At 36.4% G+C, this 24,553-nt stretch overlaps 1 protein-coding gene across 8 annotated transcripts in view; it reads left to right on the top strand.

Annotated features, from left to right (window-relative positions):
• The window catches only part of CPEB2 (cytoplasmic polyadenylation element binding protein 2), a 79,534-nt gene that overhangs the window by 42,554 nt on the left and 12,427 nt on the right, over positions 1-24,553 (top strand). For 5 of the 8 annotated variants that reach the window (XM_043970929.1, XM_043970926.1, XM_043970930.1 and 2 more), the window contains 5 exons: positions 1,876-1,899; positions 14,594-14,764; positions 15,748-15,837; positions 20,263-20,381; positions 20,636-20,750. In XM_043970929.1, the coding sequence (XP_043826864.1) occupies positions 1,876-1,899; positions 14,594-14,764; positions 15,748-15,837; positions 20,263-20,381; positions 20,636-20,750 (519 nt within the window). The remainder of the gene's footprint in view (positions 1-1,875; positions 1,900-14,593; positions 14,765-15,747; positions 15,838-20,262; positions 20,382-20,635; positions 20,751-24,553) is intronic. The other 3 variants (XM_043970932.1, XM_043970928.1, XM_043970931.1) reach the window with 1 other exon arrangement.

Below are 24,553 nucleotides of genomic sequence, written 5' to 3'. Positions count from 1 at the left end.
TTCTTTGTATTAAAAGTCTGAAATCAAGGATTAAAACAACTGTTTTATATTTTGTAAGAAAATATGTATTTGTTCCCATGAGAATATTTTTATTGACCTTGTATTTTTTTAAAAACATGTCAATTTTTGGAAAGACTATTTTCAGAGACCTTCATCTGTTTCTTTACTTTCTGTTTAACCAGTAGCAAAGTTTCTTCCTGAACCCTAAAAACTCAAGATGGGGAGAAAATCTTAATGTTAATAGTATTCTTTAATTTGTTGCATTGATTTCATGCACTGTTCCCAGTATGAAACTATTTGATTTACACCCTTATTTTTTTGTTCCCACAAAACTAGTTGTTTAAAACAACTAGTGGGGGGGGGCAGCTAGATAGCGCAGTGGATAAAGCACTGGCCTTGGATTCAGGAGGACCTGAGTTCAAATGTAGCCTCAGACATTTGACACTTACTAGCTGTGTGACCCTGGGCAAGTCACTTAACCCTCAATGCCCTGCAAAAAAGAAATAAAATAATTAAAAAATAAAACATTGGGTGGGTAATTTCAGCCAATGCATTTTTGGGGAAAGAGGAAAGCTTAATTTTATTTTCAATTTCAATTCTATATTTCCTCTCTCCACCACTCATCGAGAAAACAAGAAAAATAAAACCTATTATAAATATGTATAGTTATGCAAAACAAATTCCCTTAGCCAATGCTTTCTGTAAAAAAGAAAGGTCAAAGATTTCAGCAATCTGTAATTATAAAATCCTGCAAGAAATAGTACAAAATGCTACAAAGACTGGAATATCTCTCTACTTAAAAAAAAAAAAATCAACAACTAGGGTATAAATGGTTACATGCATTTTTGTACAAACCTTTTTGGTATCCACAATAATTTGTGTATACTTACTATGCTTATTCAATCACATAGGATCAATTAGATTGATTCTTTAGAATATAATCTCCTTTTGCCTTGCATTTTCCCTATTCATATACTGTGTTGAAACAAATAGGAATAAAGCTAGAATTCTTACAACTTTAATTCAGTATCCTTACTCTAGAGTAAAAGTTTTAGTCTGGAATCTGTGAACTTATTTAATGTTTGGGGCAGGGGGTGTTTTATTTTGATAACTGTATACCAATATAATTGGTTTTCTTTGTAATTCTGTATTGTTTTTATGCCTTTTAAACATTCTGAGAAGGGGTCCATAGGTTTAACCAGGCTACCAAAGGGGATCCTTGCCTCCTCTAGAGACTCAGTCAGTTTATGATTAGAATTTCTCCTCATTCTACTATGTTAAACTTTCAGGTTCCAATCTCATGAAGGACTAGAGTCATAGTGGTTATGTAGATAACTCACCACAATTCTCGTAATTATCTCTGGTATATCCAGCTCTTGATCAGTCTGTTTGTAAACAGTTGTATTATTTTTCACACACCTCACAGGATTCCTGATTTCATTAATGTAGATGATTACTCCAGCGATAACAGTTGCAGCTCCTTCATGCCTTAGATAGTCTTTGAACTGCTGAAACCAAAAAATTTTATCACCTAGTGGTCCCTCTATTGATGATAGGTATTTATTATATTTTGTACCTATAAAAGACTCGTTCAGAAACTAAGAACTTAATTCAAGGTGTTCTCACTTTTTAGGAAAATGGTATCCAGAATTTATTTCAAACTGGAAATTTTCAGTCTACTCTCCAGTTGACTTAAGAAAGAAAAAGGAAATTTAGGGTGTGACTTGATAACCATAACTAAAGATTGTAACTCCTGAAAGAAAGTAGCTCTAATTTCAGAAACCCACATAGTTGTTTTTTTCTTATCACAAATATTTTTATATGTGGGCATGTTTAGTTCTGACATTTTACAATTTGTCCTTTGTTTACATGCAGCGAGGAGTTATGGGCGAAGACGAGGTAATTCACTTACATTTGCTATAGTATAATTGCTTCTCACTGGGCTTTTGCTGATCAGTGTTATGATTATTTTATCAAGATTTTTTTTCAAACTTAGATGTATTATACCTACAAGGTATGGCAATTTCACAGAAGATTTCACCATTGATTTTAGTACAAATTTCAGTATTTGAATCCTAAATCTTTAACTTATTAATGCATATTTTAATGCTAATTACAATTAAAGTGTAATTTTTCAAGTTTATCTTATATATGGAGTTTTTCTCCATTGTATTCATAAAGGTATTGAATCTTTTAAATAATAACTTCTGCTTACAGCTTAAATTATTGAAGGCGTCGACTTTAATGATACTGGTTAATTTAATATATGATTGTTTTCATATACACTTGTCTGACTATAAAATTGTAGTTTCGTTTATCTCTGAATAGTTCACAATTTTAAATTATTTCAGAGTTAGATTAATAGATACACAATAGACCATTAAGTAACCCTATTTTACAAAAAGATTATATTGATCATTACTTTGGTTATTTGAATTCTTGACCTTTTAGTATCTGTCTCTTGTACTGCAGGCAATGTCAGTGGGGAGGTGTGGCAGGGTGGGAATCCTAAAAATTGAGCACCGAAGTCCTGTGTTGGCCTAAGAAAGCAGGCTGCATTTGGTTGTCTGTGATCTTTGCTTTCTTTCCTGGTTAATAAGAGAACAGCAGAAATGACCTAAATAAGTTTATGGGTCATAATGATAATTTTATAGAGCTAGAACCCTAATTATTCCAGGGTTAATTTCTGAATTTTAGAATGTCTAGTATTGACTTCATTCTTGAGATCCAATTTCATGTAATGCTTAACAGCCTTTTATATTGTTCATTTTACACAAGAAAGAAATCTAAGAACACAAATTAAGGTTGGGGGAACTTTTCCAAAGGTTATTTACCACAGCAAATTCATAACACCACAACCAAGCAAAAATGTTAGTGCTCATGCATAGATGTATAGCCTGACATAGTTAATTTTGTTATTCTTAGGGTGAAACATTTGGTGGTGGTGGTTATTTTAAAATGAAAAAAGATTTGCTTCCGGTCTACAATTTGCAAATCATTTCAAAACTATATTGCAACTTTAACATACTCTTAAGTACACACACTTATTTACATTAAATCATCAATACTGTTTACCAGTGGAATGTGCTAAATTAATTTCCTTATGCCCACTTGAAGTTTGATAACTAGGACAAGAAAGATTCCTCCTCATCCCTATATAACCATTGATTGGGGGCAGATCGTAATGTTGTACCTACTGATTAGTTAAGTGGTGAGCAGTTCTTTGAACCCACATGCAAATAGTTTACATCCCCAGTGAGGAGACAGGTACATATAAAATCATGCGTGTATACAGATTTACAAATTAGTTTGGGAGTAGTAGTTGGAGGATCACTAAATATTTCATGCAGAAGATGATGCTTGAGCTGAGTCTTAAAAAAATATAGAGAAAGTCTTTATCCAAGAGGCAACATAAAGCCACTGGAGTTTATTGAGTAGGGAAATCACATGATTTTATTATTTGCATTTAAGGAAAATTGCTTTGGCAGTAACATGTAGAGGATGTACTAGAGTGATGAGAAACTTGAGGCTGGGAGACCAGTTAGGAGGCCGTCACAAAAATCTAGGTAAGAGGTGAAAAGGACCTGACTTAAAATGGGTATCTATGTGAATGGAGAGACAGGATCAGATATAAATGTAAGAGTTGGTGTGAAAATGGAAATGGAAAGATTTGGCAAGGACCCTGCGAGACTGGGAGGATTATGGCATCTTTGACAGAAGCAGGGAAGTTTGAAAGAGGGGAGGGTTTAGGGGTTCTGTCCAAGGTACTGTTCTAGACTTTCACTTCTCCCTTTATATGCTTTTTATATCCTTGTCAGCTCCAATTCATCTAACTATCTCTATGGAGATGACTCCCAGAGATAAATAGATAGATAAGATAGATACATATACATATGCCCACACACATTTAGATACACTCTGTTTTTTGTGTGTGGGGGGGGCAATGGGGGTTAAGTGACTTGCCCAGGGTCACACAGCTAGTAAGTGTCAAGTGTCAGAGGCTGGATTTGAACTCAGGTACTCCTGAATCCAGGGCCAGTGCTCTATCCACTGCACCACCTAGCTGCCCCTCTCTTTTTTTCTAATAAACATTTTTTTATTTATAGTTTTTGGGTTCCAATTTTTGTCCCTCTTTCCCTCCCTCCCTTTCCCCCTCCCTGAGGCAGCAAACAATACAGATGTGGGTTATACATATATGATTACAGTCTCTCTTGAGCTTAGTCCTAAATCACCAGATGACTCTTGGGTATTTCAAACTGAATGGAGTGTCAAAAACTGAACTCATGATCTTTTCCCCCTAAATTTAGCTGCTAAATCATTGTCAAGCTCCTCCAGAGCATCAGCTCCCAGAGAATAGCAAAATAATAAATTAATATATAGGTAACTCTAAGGTAGACTTTATTATAGTTTTGTCATGTCCCTCTTTGTGAAAACCATGAAGGGACCAGGATTTAAGATCACCTCTGACACAAACTGGCTGTATGAGCCCCATCCAGCAAGTCCTGGGTGGCTGGGCAGCTAGGTTGCACAGTAGATAGAGTGCTGGGCCTGGAGTCCCGAAAACCTAAATTCAAATGCGGCCTTAGACACTTTACTAACTATGTGACCCTGAGCAAGTTACTTAACCCTGTTTGTCTCAGTTCCTCTGTAAAATGAACTATAACAAGACATGGCAAACCCCTCCAGTATCTGCCAAGAAAATCCCAAAGTGGGTCATGAAGAGTCAGACAGGGGGCAGCGAGGTGGCACAGTGGATAGAGCACCGGCCCTGGATTCAGGAGGACCTGAGTTCAAATCCAGCCTCAGACACTTGATACTTACTAGTTGTGTGACCTTTGGCAGGTCACTTAACCCCAATTGCCTCGGCAAAAAGAAAAAAATGAAGAGTCAGACAGAAATGACTGAACAACAAATTCTCAGTGCTCTAGGCAACTCTCTAAGGCTACATGTTGCAGAAATGGCAGAGCCCTGCATGGAGAAAGGAGTGTCCTCATTCTTGTAGTTCCCCTGAATTGAAATCCCAGGTTGAGTCCCAGTCCCCTTTCTTAGACTGCAAGTTTCATTAAGAAGAAAATATGTCTTATCTGGTCTTTGTATTTCCACAAGCCTGCATAATGCTTTTCATTAAATAAGTGATGTGAATGTTTTCTGCATAGGGTTGAGTTTCTACCTAGCTTACTATATTTATCACCCCTATGTGGTAACTTTTTTGTTTTTAAAAACTGAATTGTAAAGAGTTAGCTAAAGTAATGATGTTGTCAAAATCGACACCTAAGTGGAAGCTGTTTATCTCCTCAGACTGACACAGATGACTAAAATAAGCTGAACCTCTGCACTTCAGTTAACAAGTCCAAAATAGAACTCATTATCCTTCTCCCAAAATCTTTGCTCCCCTTCCTCGCTACAGGACAGCATCATCCTCACATGCCCAGGTTCACATCTCAAAATTAGTCTCTACCCCATTATTCATTCAGTTGCCAAATCTTGTTCATTCTACCTTTTTGTCATCCTTTAAATCAGTCTCCTTTCCAGTTCCCTTAGATACCCTCCTAGTTGAGACTCTGATCTCCTTTTACCTACACTATGACAATAGCCTCTTTCTCTTAGCGATCTTTCTCCCTTCCGTCTTTTCCCTCTCCAATCTGTTATCCAGTATGGAATGCCAAATTATGATTCCTAAAGCACAATTCTGATTATATTATTCCCCTTTTTCAGTAAGCCCCAGTGCTTCTTTATTTTCTCTAGGATTAAAGACCAGTGTCTCAGTCTGCCTTTACAAACTTAACTCTGCCTCAATCTCACCTCCTTCATACACACTACAATTTAAACTGACCTAGTATTCCATGTTCTTTCTCCCACATTTCAATCATTCTGACCCTTTGCACATTTGTCCTTCTGGTTGAAATAATCTTCTTCCTTACCTTTATCTCTTACAATCCCTAGTTTGCTTTAAAATTTAGCTCTAATGCCATCTTCTATATGAGGCCTTTTCTGACTTCCCCCCTCCCCTGCCCCCCAGCTACTAGTGCTTCTCATTACCTTGTATTTACTTATGTGCACATGTTGTTTCCCTGACAGACTATAAACTACTTGAGAATAGGGCCTATTTTGTTTATATCTTTGTATCCTCGGTGCCTAGAATTGGGTCTGATAATATTGCCATTAATACAACAGGTATTTAATAAAATCCTTAATTGTTAATTAATTGATATTTGTCCTGGCTTCAAGGTGGCAATCATTTGATCAAAGGGAAAAAAAAAAGCAAATAAAAGGATAGTGAGTAAAGAAAGGATCCACTTTGTCTAATTATGCCAATAAAAATTTGAATTCAAGATATTTCAGTGGATAATCCTGATGGGAAGTTAATGCTTTGTCAAAAGGAAGTGTGTGATCTACCTCTTATTCAAACTTATTAAGCCATTTCTGAAGTCTAAAGAAGTGGATTTGCACAATGACTTGGGGTTCATCTGTATTAATGGAGGAAAAAAAGATATTAGAATAGGAGGAGAAAGAGGCATATTGGCTTTAAATAGGCATGTTGGGTTTATCTGGAGAAATTCCAGTGACCATACACATTTGTAAAAAAATATATATATATCCTTTTTTTGGAAATTATCTTAGGAACTGGAAAGGAGACTGATTTAAGGGATGACAAAAAGGTAGAATGAACAAGATTTGGCAACTTAATAGATAATGGGGTAGAGACTAATTTTGAGATGTGAACCTGGGTACCTGAGGATGTCGCTGTCCTGTAGCTAGGAATGGGGAGGAAAGATTTGGGAGAAGGATAATGAGTTCTATTTTGGACTTGTTAAGTCTTTGGAAAGCTTTTTCAGCGCACTCCCAAGAGTTCTACTATAATTAAACTGGTTACAAAAGAAAGATCAAATATTTAGTCCCTTCTTAACCTAGAAGGGAAAGTTCCAAAGTTAAGGCTTTATTTGTTGTTGTTGTTGTCGTTGTTTTGTTTTGTTTTATCCTCATTGGATTTCTGTTGCCCAACAAGTAAGACTCAAACTCCTTTGTTCTGGTATCACTCTACCCTCAGCCCTCCCTCCCTTAAAAATCCAGTTCAGTGCAAGTCATGACATCACCTCGATGTCATGGTCCTCCTCTTTGGGAACAAGGGACAAACAGAAATCACTCTGCCTTCCAACCTTGTCTTATGATTCATGTCTGTTTCCTCTATTCTCTACCTAGATTACTTTCCAACTTCAACATTGCCCATTACAATCCCACTTCAGAACCTTTGCTTACCGTACTCCCTGTCTCTTCAGTGTTTCCTTTTCCCCTTTATGTCTTGAATTCCTATCCATTCTTTAAAGCTCAGTTCAAATGCTCCAATACATAAAGCCTTTCTATATCTTCTTGGTTGGTAATGACGCTTTAAGTCTCATACAATGTTCAATTTAGCAAGTCTCTCATGTACTGTTTGTTATATTGTTATACAGTTATCTGTGCTTGCTTTTTCTTCCTCCTGGATTCTACTTTGTGTAAGGGTAGGGACAAAAAGCTAAACTTTATATCTCTCTTCCCCAGTGCTTAAATGAGTTTCTGCATAAGTTGGTGTTTAATAAATGTTTGTCAAATTTTTTTATACCTTTCTAATACCTAAGCTATTTCTAAGTGATACTTCAAATTTTTCAGTTAATTTGGGAAAAACATAAGTAGACAGTAGGTAAATATTGTCCAAGGTATTTCCTCTGAAGATGAGCATGTTCTAAAGATGAGGTGGAATAGACAGTCATCTGTATAATATTAATTAAGTGAACATGTAGAGATTCTCTTGCCTCTAAATAGCTTCCAAACCACTTACTATGTATCTTTAAGAATTCTGTAACAAAAAAGGCCCTCTTAGGATAAGATGACAAGTTCATTTTTAGTGGCTGGGAGAGTAAACGCACTGTAATGATTGGAATAATGCCACCTACTGGAGACTTGCTGTGGAAAACTCCGCCATGAGGAAAATGCCTCAGAGGCATTGTGGCTTTTCCTTGGCATCAGGAAATGACGTTTGCTCATGGGTGCTGTCTATCAAGGCTACCAGCCAATCAACTTGAGGAGCCTCCTATTTTCTGGGAGGAGACAGGAAGGAGGAAAGGGAGCCTGCGCGGAGAACCCTTGGGCTTTTGGGTTCCTGACTTGATGGTGGTGGCGGCAGAGGACTTCACAGGAAATTTGAGGAAAGATAGGAATGCCAGGCTTTGGGAATTCTGTTCTCAATCTTTTTCTTTCTAATTTCCAATAAACCCTTAAAAACCTAAACTCGTTTTATCAGTGATTTTAGTCAGTTTCCCCAAAAACTGGGGGAACAGATTAGAATCCACATTTAGAATCTTAAATTACACAGCACAAATGTTTGCCTTTTTCTCTGGGTAGGATATCATGGTAAGAATCTGTATAAGCAAACAGCTACATAAGGGTGCTAAGTATCTCTCCATGGCCGAAATGCCTTGAGTTATCCTTATACTTACCGAATTGCTCCCTACCACCTTCTCCCTTCCTGTCTCTGCTCCTTCCCTCCCTACCTGTCATTAGTGTACTGTTCATTTTGTTGGATCTAAAGTTAAAGGACATTACTGTCTACATTTGGTAGATGTGACCCTGGGAAAGTGAGTCTCATTTGTAAAATGAGACTTGACTCAATGGCCTTTCAAGTCTCCCTGGGCCTCAGTTTTCTCATTTATGAAATGAGGGAGCTGAATTAGACAACCTCTGAGTTTCCTTCTGTCTCTAAGTATTGTTCTGTGCTTCTATGATCACTACTGTATATCCACTTATAACAATAATCTCTGACATTTATGTAGCATACATTGACATTGTCAAAACATTTTACCTCTATTATCTCATTATATGTATATGTATGCACACATATATACTATATACACATGTGCACACACGCATAGATATATAAATACACACAGAGGCAGCTAGGTGGCACAATGGATAGAATGTGGGGCCTAGGGTCAGGAAGACTCATCTTTCTGAACTTTAAACCTGCCTCAAACACTTACTAGCTGTGTGACCCTGAGCAAGTAACATCCTGTTTGCCTCAGTTTCCTTATCTGTAAAATGAGCTGGACAAGAAAATGGCCAACCACTCCAGCATCTTTACCAAGAAAACCCCAAATAGGGCCATGAGAATTGGACACAATTGAACAACTACAACAGCAGACACATACATATGTCCACATTTATGTGGACATGCTCTGCCTCCTATAGAATGTAAAAGCCTCGAGGTCAAGAATAGTTTCATTTATGTCTTTGTATCTGTAGCCCCTAGCACAGTGTCTGGAAGTCATTTAAGAAATACTTAGTGATTGATTAACTATTGGGGAATCAGGAGATATTTCATGTAGGAAGTATCCTTTGACTTGTGCCTTATATGGAGCTGGAGCTTCCAAGAGTTAGAGTTGAGGAGGAAAAATATTGTGGGCATAGAAAACAGCCTATGCAAAGACTGGGCAAGGTATAGAATGTCATTTGTGGGGTTCATCAGGGAGGCCTATTTGGCTGGATATTAGAGGAAAAAGAGGAATAATGGATAATAAGGGTTGGCTAGAGCCAGATTATGAAGGACTTCTGATGCTAAACAATGTTATTTGTATTTTACCCTTGGTTGTTGTCTTCTCAAAGAGAACCAGAAGGATATCACTGTGTTGGAATCAAGGTATAGTGTATCTGACGGTGGCTGAAAAGACCAGTATGAACTCAGAAGTCTCTACCATAGGATGGGCACAAATAGTCCATGTGAACATTTGGGGTGGAGATGTTTCTAAATCTGCACATATTTTGAGCTACCACAATTCTGCTTTGCTCACAGAGCACAGCACTTTCTTTTATGTGGGCACTTCATGCTGGATGGCCTTTTGCCAGCATTTCCCATGTCACACAATAAATTCCAAAGTTCTTCAGGGAGATCTTGAGAGTGTCCTTGCATTGCTTCTTCTGACCACCATGTGAGTGCCTGCCTTGTTTGAGTTCTCTGTAAAATAGTATTTTAGGCAAGTATGTGTTTGGCATTCGAACAGTGGCCAGCCCATCAAAGTTGCACTCTCTGCAGTAGAGTTTGAATTGTTGGCAGGTTAGCTTGAGAAAGGACTTCAGTATCTAGGTACTTTATCCTTTCAGGTGATCTTCAGAATCTTCCTAAGACAGTTCAAATGGAAGTACTTAAGTTTCCTAGCATGACTGGTATACTTGTCCAGGTTTCACAGGCATACAGCAATGAGGTCAGCACAGATCTTAGACCTTCAGTTTGGTAGACTTCTCTCCTATACTTTCCTTCACAGACTCCCAAACACAGAGATGCTGAAACTTTTTGAGCCAGGACTGAAATAGAAAGGCCTGTGCTTTAGGAATATTTATTTGCCTACAGCATGAGTAATGAATTAGGGGAAAGATTAGAAGGCCAGAAATCAACCAGGAAGCTGTTTCAGTAGTCCAGGCAAGAGGTATTGGGGACCCAAACAAGGGTGGTGGTTGTGTGGGTAAAGAGAAGGGGATAAGATAAGGGATCTTTTGGAGTTAAAATGGATAAGACTTGGAAGATTATAGTGGGACATAAGGGAAAGAGAAGAACTTGTGAACATGGACAACTAAAACGATTTTAAAAGAAACTTCAGATTTAGGAAGGAGAGTGGACTTTAGTGAGGAAAGATAATTAATGCCATTTTAATCATGTTGAGATTGGGAAGCTGTGAGGCTTTGGTTATAGATGTCCAGCAGGCAGTTGGTGATGTTAGGGTTAGAGCTTAGGGGAAATAAGAACTTGATAAATGTATTTGGGAATCATTTGCATAAAACTGATAATTGAATTCATGATGAGATTATTGGGAGAGAAAAGAGGGCCCAGGGCAGAGGGTAGGATATAGCTGATGACTCAGAAAAGGACACTCAAAGAAGAAATTCTACAGGTAGGAAGAGAACCAGAAGAGAGAACTGTCATGAAACCAGAGTAGGGAATATCCGGCAGAATGGTAGGTGATCAATCCATCAAGAAGGATGACAGAAAAAAAACCCAACAGAAAAACACTGGATTTAAATAGAAGCATTGGTAATGTGGGAAAGAGCAGTTTCAGTAAATTGATGGGTCTAGAAACCAGAATGCAAGGGTTGAAGAGTGGAAAGTGAAGAAGTAGAAGCAACGTAGATGTCAAAGAGTTTGTGTGTGGAAGGGAAGAGATTGGAAAGACAGCTTGAGAAGGGTGATAGCAGGGTGCGGTGAAAATGCACCATCAGATAGAAGTTACAGATAGGGCATTGATCACAGAGGAGATGGGACGAGGTGGCATTGAGGGTATAGTAGAGGATGGCAAAGAGAACCACCACATCTTCCTCAAACAAAAGCAAAGGAAGAAAAAATAGAGGATGGTGTTGAGGGTAAATTAGAGAAAAGTGAAAGCTCATGACAGATGGCCTTAATTTCCTCAAGATAGTAATCAATGACCTTTGCCTAGAGAAAGAGATGAATGAATGGATGGCATTACATGGCTAGAGAAAAAGGGGTTTAACACAAACTTCTCTGGGGAATAGGAGACTCAATCAGGGAGGAGTAAAAGGATTGTATTGGATTAGTGAGGGCCCAGTTGAGACTACATCATATAAATTTGTAGTCAACTCAGTTGGAAGGTTATGTGACTTCTTGTGGTATTTTAGCAGCATGTGAATAGGAACAGAGAAGGCAGATGGTGGTAGTGAAGGGGAGACAATCTAGGGTTGAGGTTTGCAAAAGGATGAGTGGCAATAGGAACAAGGAGAGTGTGTGTAAGAGATTAGAGTATAGAACACAGCATAAGTTGAACTGGTTTACATGTGAATGCCTGAGAGTGATTCTAGAGCAGATGGGTTAGACGGGGAAAACAGGGGTGGTGGACAAACGATTTTAAAGATTTTAAATCATCTCTGTTATATTTTATCTGCTAGATCTAAACTTATGTTCTAGCCTATTACAATTTTTCATCTTATCTAAGGCATTAGCTAGCTCAGCTTTCTGTCAGCTATGAATTTGATAAGCATGCCATATGTATGCCTTAATTAAAGGCATTCATAAAAATGTTACATTTTACAGAAGATACCTGTGGTGTTCCACTAGAGATCTTCAAAGTTAACATAAGCCATTCAGAATGACTCTGTCTAGTCATTTAACCAATTTTTAATCTACTTCTACCATCATCTAGGCCACATTCCTCTTCCTGTTCCACAATAGGTATTTGTAATATGGAACATTATTTTCCACAATTTTCCACAGCAGCAGTATTGTATATAAGTTGATTTCATGATCAATTCACAGATGCTTATTTAACATTCCAGTTCAAATAGCCTGAGTTTTTTTATTGTGTTTTAAATCTTGGGGAGGAGAAAGCACAGTGGCATCGGTTAGAGACTTTAATGTCTTTTGTTGTGATTGCATTGATTCACATAATGAGATTCTGCTTGTATAAAGGAATGTGAGCTCTAGTGAAGATCATTTTTGGTTGTAGTATTTAATGAGAAGTTTATTGATTTCCTCACTAAAATATCTTTATTTTGTTTCATTAAGAAATTTGAAGTTCTGCAGTTTTCAGCTTGGTACTGAAAATGGAGGTTTTTTCCCTTAATTGTTAGTGCTTATAATATTAAAATAATAGAGTGGCATTAGTAACAGTTTCCCACAAGGTAATAACTTAATGGATATCTTTACCCTCTGATTTGGCTTAATTTTATTGGTGGGGCAGTGGATAGCATGTCAAGCCTGGAGTCAGGAAGACTCATCTTCCTGAGTTAAAATCTGGCCTAAGACACTTACTAGCCCTGTGACCCTGGGCAAGTCACTTAACCCTGTTTGCCTCAGTTTCCTTATCTGTAAAATCAGCTGGAGAAGGAAATGGCAAATCACTCCAGTATTTTTGCAAAGAGTTGGACACAACTGAAAAAATAATTGACAGCAATTATTTAAACTTACATTTATACATGAACTGTGTACAGGCACTGTGTTAAGAAATGGACAAGGCAGAGTCTCTACCCTTAAGGAACCCCTTGTAGTTCAGTAAATCCCTTCTACTACTGCTTGGGGGCCGCTAGGTGGCGCAGTGGATAAAGCACTTTGACTGGATTCAGGAGGACCTGAGTTCAAATGTGGCCTCAGACACTTGACACTTAGTAGCTGTGTGACCTTGGGCAAGTCACTTAACCCTCATTGCCCCACCCCCACCCCCTAAAAAAAGGTAGTCTATGCTTACTGTTCCACTACTTTATTACCTACTCATCCTTATTTCCTTATGACTTGGCTTCTGTTCTCTTGAAAGTTATTAGTCAACAAGTTATTTATTATTAAGTTCCTGCTCTGTTCCAGATGCTATGCTGGGTACAAAAATACAATAAATTAAAAATTATTTCACACAGTGACTTCTCATAATCAAACTTAATATTTTTTCCCAGTCATCACTTATTTTGACCTTATAATAGCATTTGAACCCAGATTACCTTGAAACTATCTTCCCTTGATTTTTGTAACTGAAACCTTTATTATCATAGAAGAGATTGCTTACTAATTTGCTATCTGTACTATGGTTCTTTTTCCTGTCTTTCTGAATTTTGATTACATAGCTTTCCTGGTCAAAAACATCAACTAACTCTCCACAATCAGCATTCAAAGCCTTCTAAAACCAGTCTTCTTTTCTACCTTTCCAGCCATCTCACTAAGTACCAAATAGAACTTCTTCTGATTTCTAGATACCTGGGCTTTTCTCTTTGCCCTTTGCTTGTGCTTTTTCCTCACCTTGACTATCCTCCTGGCTTTTCTACCTTTTGAAAAATCTATTCAGTATTCAAGGCCTAATTCAAATGCCTAATTTCAATATCCTATTAAAGCCTCACTTATTGCTACCTCTTCCCTCCAAATTCTATAATTCTTTGATACCACTTCTGTGGCACTTAACACAATTACAGGGTTTTTTTCCTATCTCCCCCCTCCCCAACCCCATTTAGACTTTAATATCCCTGGTATTAGGAGCTGCCTCTTACTCATTTTCATATTCCCAGCAAATCCTCAAATATTCAGATATATGTTGTTTTGTGTTAGCTTCAGTTATAAAGCATATTAACTTGTTGACTTAACTGTGTTAGGGTTTCATCTCACTTTTGGGGCTGTAGCTTCTGCCATCTCCCTGTTAGCTAAAAACAGATTATCTGCATTGTCTATTCAAATACTTTAGGCCATTTTTACTTTGTCCTTGACATGAAGATGCATGCAGAAGCTTCATTCTTTTATAGGCCCTATCCACGCAGACTTTTGCCTATCCCACACAGTCAGATTCTTATTCATTTTTCCAAAAAGTAAGAGAGCGCAAATATTTGACTTCTAATATTTATTCTCTTTCCTATTAATGGAAGGAGAGTAATTTGTCTCATCTGATTTTTTAAAACTATTCAGACTGTGGCTTTCCCTCATAAAACCATGTAATTAATCTTTTTTTGGATTTCCTTTGGGGAAGCAAATTTTTCTTTTCTTTTGATCAGTTTACAGATGATTGAGTATGTTTATTTGTGGGGTTTTTACCCTCTTTTCCTAAAATCCTGATTTACAATTTTATCATTTATTTATATATTTCAGGCCGTTCTTCCCTCTTCCCAATAGATGATGGCTTGCTAGATGATGGCCACAGTGATCAAGTTGGTGTCTTAAATTCACCTACATGCTACTCAGCTCATCAGAATGGAGAGAGGATAGAACGTTTTTCTCGGAAAGTTTTTGTTGGTGGTCTTCCTCCTGATATTGATGAAGGTGAGTTGATATTTTTTAATTAGAGAGAAACATTGGAATTGGAGACAATGTGGGTTAATTTTTTTTTTAAGGACATGTAAGTAGCCATCTTGAACAGCCTAACTTAACTATTGAAAGGAGAACTCCTTTGATGAATTGAAGGTACTTTCCTTCTTAAACCTGTTACAGTATAGATATCAAGATTTCTGAACTTCAATTAATGGCAAATTTACTCTGAGCGATATTCAACAACGGAGTTTTCTTTAATAGTATATAAGGTGAAGTGAATATCAATATGAACCCAGTCTGTCCTGTGATTAATTTTGATGTACTATAATTTTTCAAATTTTTTCTCTTTTGATCCCTAAGGAAATATTTCTTTAAAGTAGATCTTATAGCATGATTTTGCTTATGAAATAAAAATAATACTGGATCAGGTAGTTTTTTGGATATATACTTATAGATATAACTTAGCATATGCACCTAGATGTCACGCTAGCCTGTTATGTTTTGTAATTTGTACTATGATCCCTATTAAAGACCTATTCATTTGAATATTGCTTAATGTTACATAATATTTTAAATGCTATTTAAAATTTAGATCAGTTTAAATGTATGCTTAATTGATTATTCTTGTTTTAATATGATTATCCTGGTTATATTGTTTCTTCAAAATGAATTTTTATAGAGGGAATCTAATAATCAAATAGTCTTAAAATATTTGTTAACATCTTTATAAGCTTGTTTTTGTCTTCTAATTCAATTAAATATATCTTCTAGCTTACTTTGTGTTTTTTTTTTAAGTATTAGATTTTTTTTTTAAGTTTATTTTTACTTTGTTCCAAATTCTTTTTCCCTCCATTCACTTCCCTATTCACTGAGATGGTAAGAAATATGAAGTACTAAATTTCAAAACCGTATTAGCTTCTAAAAACTACAGAGCATCTTTTTGGAGGAAAATTGAAAAAGCTGACTTCTAATTCCTATCATTATACTTTTTTTAGATGAAATTACTGCTAGTTTCAGACGATTTGGGCCTCTGGTAGTAGACTGGCCTCACAAAGCAGAAAGCAAGTCCTACTTCCCACCAAAAGGTAAAAATGTATATAAAATATGAGTTGAGAGATTTCATTCTTATTTGACCTTTCTCATAAATGTCAGTTACTTAGTGCTTTTTATAACTTCTTTTCAGCCAATGATTGTGTGTTCTTTGTGCATGGTTTTTTTTTTTTTGTGCACCATTCTTTTATGGCACCTAACAATTATCTTTCCCCTTAGCATTTCTATTAATTAGAAGAAACCAGCCATTAAAATGGCTCATGATGGCCAAATGAGTCCAAGAATTGTTCTAATGGGTCTAGCTGAAATTCAGAATCAACCTTGTCTCTGTGTACGTTGGAACATGTTTGGTACAATCTAAATGCTTTTTTGTTTTTCTTGGAACATGCTCTCTGAGACAGTTTATTCTGACCATGAATTACTGTCAGGAGGGTTATGGAAACAACATAATAGTGTAGTAGATTTAGGTCCCAGTTACGTTAGCTAATTTCTGTGCTGACCTAGAAAAAGTCAGTAACATCTTTGAGCTTTAGTTTCCTTAGTTATTAAATCAGGATATTACCCTAAATTATTTAAGACTCCTAGGTATGGAATTGTATAGTTCTTGTTCAGTTATATTCTGCAGTTATAGACATAGTGCATATCTTGGTATGTCCTCAAGAATTAAATGCTGTTTTGCTTTATATTCCTTACAAGATTTGTAAAATCAGAGGATACTTGCACTTGTATGTTTTTTAAAACATAGTTATTTCTGAAAGGTGAAATGGGGGTGAGTAAAATTTTCATTTTATAATGAAAAAGTGGTTTTCTAATCAATAACTAAATATTAATTACTACCTAACAGCAACAGTGAAAGAGTGTTGTTTTTTTCCCACCTCCTTTCCATAAACAAAAAGTAGCTTAGGAGAAGAGTATAGAGCCTATGAGAAAAGGAAAATATTTGATCTTTTTAGAAGAGAGATTTAACAATAATTATCAGTAGATTCAAAGCTCCGGTTCATTGACATTGCATGTTTGTCACTTCCCCCTTTTTAAAAGCACCAAACCTGTTTCAATAACATGTAAAACTATTTCAATGGGAAAGTAATCAAGTTAGATAAACTTAATCTTTCAAATAAGTAGGGAAAAAATGTTGGTTTTTTTTTACCATCTACTGTTTTATATTTGCATATTATTGATATTATATTCAGCCATATTCTTTCTGTGTCCAGGAAGAAATTGGTCATTTTTGAAAACCTTAAGCTAGTAAATCACTACTTATAAATTTCAGCAGATCTCTGATCTTACTGCTATCAGTGACTTTAATGGTCACAACTCTTATATACTCTCTCAATCTGTACAGTGCTTGGTCGTATCTTCCTATAACTTTTCCAAAAAGTATCTACCTAGGGGCAGCTAGGTGGTGCAGTGGATAGAGCACCAGCCCTAAGTTCAGGAGGACCTGAGTTCAAATCCAGCCTCAGACACTTGTTACTTACTAGCTGTGTGACCCTAGGCAAGTCACTTAACCCCAATTACCTCACCAAAAAAAAAGTATCTACCTACTGTGCTGAAACTTCGTCAATTTTTATGAAATGTTGCCATAGTTCTGAAAGTTATTAGTCTCTCCCAAAGTTTCAGAGGGACTTATATGACATTACAATGCTACAGAGAATTTGCTATGTTTGATGGGATGTAGCTTCTTTTCCCTAGTCTGTAGATTTAATTACTCATTTCAAAGAGTACTTATTAAGTGTTTATGACATTCAGGACACTGTGCTAGGCAGAGGGGGCGGGGTACAAAGATAGGTAATGATGCAGTTTTTGCCCTCAAGGATTTTACATTCTATTAGAAGGAGCATGATATGTACAAAACAAGGTAGATCTGTGATTGGGTCAAAGGAGAGATCTAGACAAAGTGTACTGCAAAAATTTCAAAAGGAAGAAAAGAAAATGTCTAGCAGATGAGAGGGAGATGAATACAGAGACTTCCTGGAGAAAGTGGCATTTAAATTAAGTCTTGAGGGATAAAAATGATTTTCAATAGATAGAAATAAGAAAGTATATTTTAGGTATTAGGAATAGCCTCTCTGTATATAGTGAGCCAAGAAACCGGAGGATGAGATCAAGGAAGAGCTAGTCATCTAGTTGGATTAGAGTATAAACGTACAGAGGAAAGTAATATAAAATATGAATGAAAAGGTAGGGTTGGAGCCATATTGTGAAGAACTTTAATTGCTAGATATACTTTTTTTTTTTTTTTGGTGAGGCAACTGGGGTTAATTGACTTGCCCAGAGTCACACAGCTAGTAAGTGTTAAGTGTCTGAGGCCAGATTTTACCTCAAGTCTTCCTGACTCCAGGGCCGGTGCTCTATCCACTGCTCCACCTAGATGCCCCTAGATATACTTTTTAATGATCTTAAGTGCCTTGTGCAGTGTCTTGCTCAATAAATCTATATATAAGTATACACACAATCATTTTCTAAGCTATTTTCATCATCTTATACTGCTTTCTCTACTTGAGTACACTCCAACATGTTAGGAAGTTTTATCACAATTACTTTTCTTCTTGTTATAAATTCTCACAGGTTCTAAAGTACACACAGATTAATGTTTATGATTTATATTTTAGATTAATTTGTTGATTCAGAGTTCAGCAAACACTTAGTTATTGAACACTGACTTTCTACATTAGGCACTCTTACAGATACAAGAATGAAACTTTCCTGGCATTCAAGGAGTTTGTAGTCAAGATAAATAAGGCATAAACATGTCAATACAAAAGTAAATGATTAATTGCCAAGTAAATGATGTATAATAAAGAGGATTTTAGGGGAGGAATAGATCATTTCAAGCTGGAATAGTCAGATTTAGGCTGAGGGTGTGTGTAAAGCCTTAATGATGGACTTGTACTTCAAGTTTGAATTTGGGGAATGTGCTTTGAGTCTTTTATGCAGTTGAGTTCTTTAATCTACAAAACAGAGTAGTTGATTTATACTCTCAGTTTGTTGGCTTTTTGTTGTAGTAGTGATATAATATCTAATTTTAGCAGCAAAATATTGGAGAATGTTGTTTGTTTTGTTTTGTAGTTCTAAGTAAATCATTCTTATTGTAGAATGAAATAAACTGACATGGATTGGCATGATAGTTCCTTTCACATTGAGAAAAAATTATAGTACTCTGTATTTATATGGAAATTTCATATTACAAGATCACCTGTAGTTTTCAGCTACCAAAAATACTACATGGTTATGAACTTCTAGTATAAATTGACTTGCATTTAGAGTAATATTTGTGTTCCCTGATTTATGACCAAAGACTAGGTATGACCTCAGATATGGAGGAGGTGTCAGGAAAAGGTACACTTGCTCCTGATAGAGAGATTTGATTAAAGGAACTTTTCAGAGACCAGGTTCTTTAAATGAACAAGCCTTTATTAAATATCTATACTATGTTCTTGGAGTATACACACACAGAAAAGCTCTTCACATCAATTATCTTACATTCTACTTTGTGGACATGGTAGAGAGAGGAGAGAATACAACATATAAGCAGATAAGAATGTTAAATTGAGGAGAGAGTTTTAATAACTAAGGAGATCAGGAAAAATTTCTGGCAGTAAATGTCACATGAGTTGAGCTTTGTTCAAAGTGATTTCCTACTCTAAAATTCTACTGCATGTATGTGCAATTTCTCTCTTCAAATCTGGATATTCTAAGAGGACATGTTAGAGGTGTGGAGTGTGATCTAAGGTAGGGACACAGTATGTTCAAAAGCAGAAGAGCAAGATGGAACACTGTATTCAGGAAGCAGAAAGTACAATGGTGTGACAGGAATAAAGTGTGTGGAGGAAAGTAATGTTCAGTAAATGTGGGCAAAACTAAGGAGGGCAAGTTGAGGAATTGCAGCAGGGACGCAGCAAGGTCTCCGGAGCTGTGGAGTGCCATGGCTAGTGCTGTAGGAAGGTGCTTTTGGCAGTCATTGTAGGATAGATCGGAGAGAAGGGAGAATCCATCCTCCACAGAGCTGCTGTATTCATCTTCTTAGAATGATAACAATTACAGACATGAGTCTGTAGAAATCTTCGACTAGTTTGGGCTGATATTTGAGCAAAGAATCTTCAGCAGAGCTCTTGGCCAGAAAAACTTCCTTTAGAGTAGAATGGAGATACAGAGGGATCTCTCTTTACTAATCCTCTATACTAATTCAGTACAACATAGACTTAATTAGACGAGTCTTACTAGTCCCTGAAACTTCCACAAGGAGCTGAAATGAACTAACAACCTCCAACACCCCACAGCTACCTCTTACAAGGACCTTATTCTTCCCATGGCACCCCGATGGTACATTATTGTTGACAGGACTGATTTTGTTTTCTATTTTGTAGATTTATGCCCCTTATTTTCAGTAAACAATATTCAAAAGGAACATGGGCTTGTTGTGTTTTCCCTTATTTAAAAATATTATGATTTTTTTTCAGGTTATGCATTCCTTCTCTTCCAAGAGGAAAGCTCTGTTCAAGCACTGATTGATGCTTGTATTGAAGAAGATGGGAAGCTATATCTATGTGTCTCTAGCCCTACTATCAAGGACAAACCAGTAAGTAAATTTATGTGGCCTTTTACCAGATCTGCAAAATTATTTCAGAAATACTGTTTTAAAAAACTACCATTTTCACAGATTCTGAGACAATTGGGTGGTTTACCAAACTTGATGGTCTTAATGTTATTTAAGACCATCAGCTAGACTTGTGGACATTGGCTTATGACTAGGACTAAGGCTAGCTGGCAACAGTCTAGTCTTTGTTAGTAAGTAGAAAGGTTTAAAGTAGTATGTACTTTTTTTAAAAATAGGTTCAGATCCGTCCCTGGAATCTAAGCGATAGTGACTTTGTAATGGATGGGTCACAGCCCCTTGATCCTCGAAAAACAATTTTTGTTGGAGGTGTCCCCAGGCCTTTGAGAGCGGGTAAGTGGAAAATCATTACTGATTTACCTTTATAAATCTTGCACATTTCAATTTAATAAATATTCAAATAAATTAATAAAGATTATTTAAGTAGAGCTTACATTTATGAAATTAAGAAAATCATTAGCCCAACAACCTTTCTTTTCAAGTATATCTTTTAGAAAGCTCTGTCCATATTTAAATAGAAGGAATTAAAGCTAAAAAGATATACCATAGATGTAGAGAGCCTGAGTTCAGATTTCACCTCATGCTTACTATCAGTGTAACCTTGGGCAAGTCATTTAGAATTCCCTGAACTTCGGTGTCAACATCTTTAAAATGAAAGAGTTGGATGAGATGGCCCATAAGGTTCCCTCTCTCTCAAATCTGCAGTCCCATTGGACTAATAGTGTGTTCTATGGACTGTGTTCAGGACTCCTACATGCCTGTGATTTGTTCATTTAGAAAATATTGAGTATCTGCCACAGGCAGTAAGAGGAAGAAGGTCCCTGCCGTCAAAGAGTTCATAGTTTAGGAGGAAAAATTAAAAAGCGCATACACATATATACCAATAGAATGTAAAGGAACCAATAAGAACTATAAAATCAATGTTTTGGGAGTTATAAAGGAGGGAAAATAGCAATTTGAAGTTGTGAATTTGACACGATACGTTGTATAGAATATAGAGCCAAAAAGTAAGTTCTTGAGTTAAAGACTCTCCCTTTTTATAGGTCCAATTCCTAGAATAATGCCTGGCACATGTACTTATGGAGGTGTCCAGCCCGCCTCATTTTATGGATTTTACTAGATAATTTTGACTCAAAGAGGTAAAATTAGTTGCCTCAGAAGTAACAGATTCAGAGTCCAACCTCACCTCTTACAATTCTAAAAATAGTGCTTTATTATCTTATCAGGACCATTTCCCTTATGCTTATGCAGTTATGAGTTACCATGCTATAGCTATTTGTATATTTTTTGTACCCACCCTCAGCCCCTACTAGACTGTAAACTCCAAAAAAGGACTTCTATCTATCTCATCCAAGCTTTGCATTTTCTCCCAACTTATCAGTGTACTCTGAACAAAGTAGATGTTTAATCAATATATGTTAATATTGGGTTGAAATAAACTGTTACAAGATATATCCTAACAAGATATATCCTTATGGAATATGCAAACTTTGTGATTATTTTGGGGGCGGGGATGATCACTATAAAGACAATTGTTAAAACTACAGCTGAGGGGGCAGCTAGATGGCGCAGTGGTAAAGCACCGGCCCTGGATTCAGGAGTACCTGAGTTCAAATCCGGCCTCAGACACTTGACACTTACTAGCTGTGTGACCCTGGGCAAGTCACTTAACCCCCATTGCCCTGCAAAAAAATAAACAAAAAAAAAAAAAAACTACAGCTGTATTTTAAAATATTTAACCAAAGAAGAATTTTCTCCCCACTATAACCTAGAAACTGACACTTTGGAATTCATAAGAGATTAAATCCAGAACTTAGAATGTTCTTTAGAAATTTCCCCAACCTGGGGCAGCTATGTGGCACAGTGGGTAGAACACTGGCCCTAGATTCAGGAGGACCTAAGTTCAAATCTGGCCTGAGACAGACACACAGATAGACTTGACCTTGGGCAAGTCACTTAACCCCCATTGCCCTTTTAAAAAAAAAAAAAGAGAAAATTTCCCAACCTGTAGCAGATAAAATATTTTGTGGTGTATTTTGCCAGAAGTTCCATTTTTACCTTCTGTTCATTGATCTTTCAATAACCCCTTGATGTTGTAAATTTTAGACAGACTTCTGCACACCCACAACCTCTTCAGAAGTTAGCTACACATGTAATTGGCCTTTTTTAAAAAAGAACTGTGCCAGATATTTTTAAATGGTGTTTCCACTTTGAGTTGGATGCGCTAGAAGTTAATAAAACTAAATTGTGAAATTTTGGCATGTTAACCTAAAGAAGCTTTTAAAATATGAGTTCTGAAAACAGAATCCTAGATCATTGTAGATTAACACATATCACATCAAAACTCAGTTAAAGACATAATACTTTACCACAATCTGTTTTGGTCAGTATCTAAAAGGCATGTTGTTTTGTTACTGAACCAGTGCTTCTGGGTGTAGGTATTTCCACTACCAAAGGAGATCACATCTTTTCTACATCTTTAATTCTTGTCTTTGTTTTTCCATAAATCCTTCATAGAAGATCTGCCAATGAACTAGAAGACTTCCTTTTATTCTTTTTTTAATAATAAACATTTTTATTTATAGTTTTGAGTTCCAAATTTTATCGCTCCTTCCCTCTTTCCCCTTTTCCCTTCCCCCTTCCTGACGCAGTAGGCAATCTGATATAGGTTATACATGTGCAATTATGTAAAACATTACTGTATTAGTCATTTTGTACAAGAAAACTTGAAAAAAAAAGAAAAAGAAAAGTGAAAATAGCATGCTTTAGTGTGTGTTCAATATCACTTCTTTCTCTGGAGGTGGATGTTATGTTTCTTCGTTAGTCTTTTGGGGTTGTCTTGGATTGTTGTATTGCTGAGAATAGTTGTCATTCACAGTTCTTCATCAAACAATATTGCTGTCTCTGGGTACATTCTCTCGGTTCTGCTTACTTCACTATACATCAGTTCATAAAAATCTTTCCAGGACTTTCTGAAATTATCCTCCTTGTCATTTCTTATAGCACAATAATATTTCATCACCATCATATACCACAGCTTGTTTAGCAGTTCCTCAATTGATGGGCATTCCATTTTATTCTTTTAAAATTTCAGGAGCACCAATGTATCAAACTTTTTATCCTTCATTTTTATTGCATGGCCATGCCACTTCCATATCCAGAATCATACATTTTCTGGATAACATATTAAGCTACTTTTGTACAGTTCATAATTTGCAAAATGCTTCATCCTGCTTAGAGCCACTTTGTTTTTTCCATTGTCTTTTGTTGTTGAAAATTTTGTTCTTCCAAGACATTTATGTAACGTAATTTGCCTGTTTCTAGTTCCCTTGCCTCAAATCTTTCCCTACTTCAATCCATCTTCCAAACAGCTACCAAAATAATTTACTTTTAAGGTACAAGTCTGACTACATCATTCCCCTAATTATTAAACTCGAGTGGCTGGCTATTAACTCTAGAATCAAAAAATAAAATCTTCCATTTTATATGAAATGGCTTTTACAACTCATCTTTCAAGATTCATTACATATAATATTCCCTTTTATACAAAGTACAGTCCAGCCAAACTGGCCTACTTTGTTTCTCTTCATACATTTCCTTTCGCTTGAGCCCTTACATTGGCTCTTTCCCATATCTGATGTGCAATCTCCCCTCACTTCCACCTCTGTGTTAGCTTCAAGGCTCCACTCAAATAGCATATTCTGCACCTTTCAGATGCTCATGCCTTACCTCCAGATTATGTTGTTTCTATTGTGTATGTGTTTATATATGTTCATTTGTCTTCTCCAGCTTGATAGTAAGCATCTTGAGGACAGGGACTATTTAACTTAGTCTGAGTGCTTGTTGATTGATTCTCAGTCACATAATTAGTGAGAAACGAATGGTGTTAAACATGGGTTTTTGTGGCCCAAAGTGGTTTATCATTGTGACAATTTCCAAAAGCAGTTTGTCTTCTTTCTCCTCAATTCTGCATCCAACCTTCTGTTGTGTCTAATATACTAATAAAATAATTTGGCCTACTCATCTAGCTGTGTTTCTAGGAAATGAGCATGAAATGAAAAAAAATCCATGTTCTTTATCCCGTCATATTTGGAATATGTTTTGTATTTCTTTGTGTTTCACAGAGGCAATTTATA

The sequence above is a fragment of the Dromiciops gliroides genome, chromosome 6 (genome assembly GCF_019393635.1).
Source record: "Dromiciops gliroides isolate mDroGli1 chromosome 6, mDroGli1.pri, whole genome shotgun sequence".
NCBI lineage: Eukaryota > Metazoa > Chordata > Mammalia > Microbiotheria > Microbiotheriidae > Dromiciops > Dromiciops gliroides.
The sequence above is the reverse complement of the archived record's forward strand: the minus strand, read 5'-3'. Positions and strand labels throughout refer to the sequence as shown.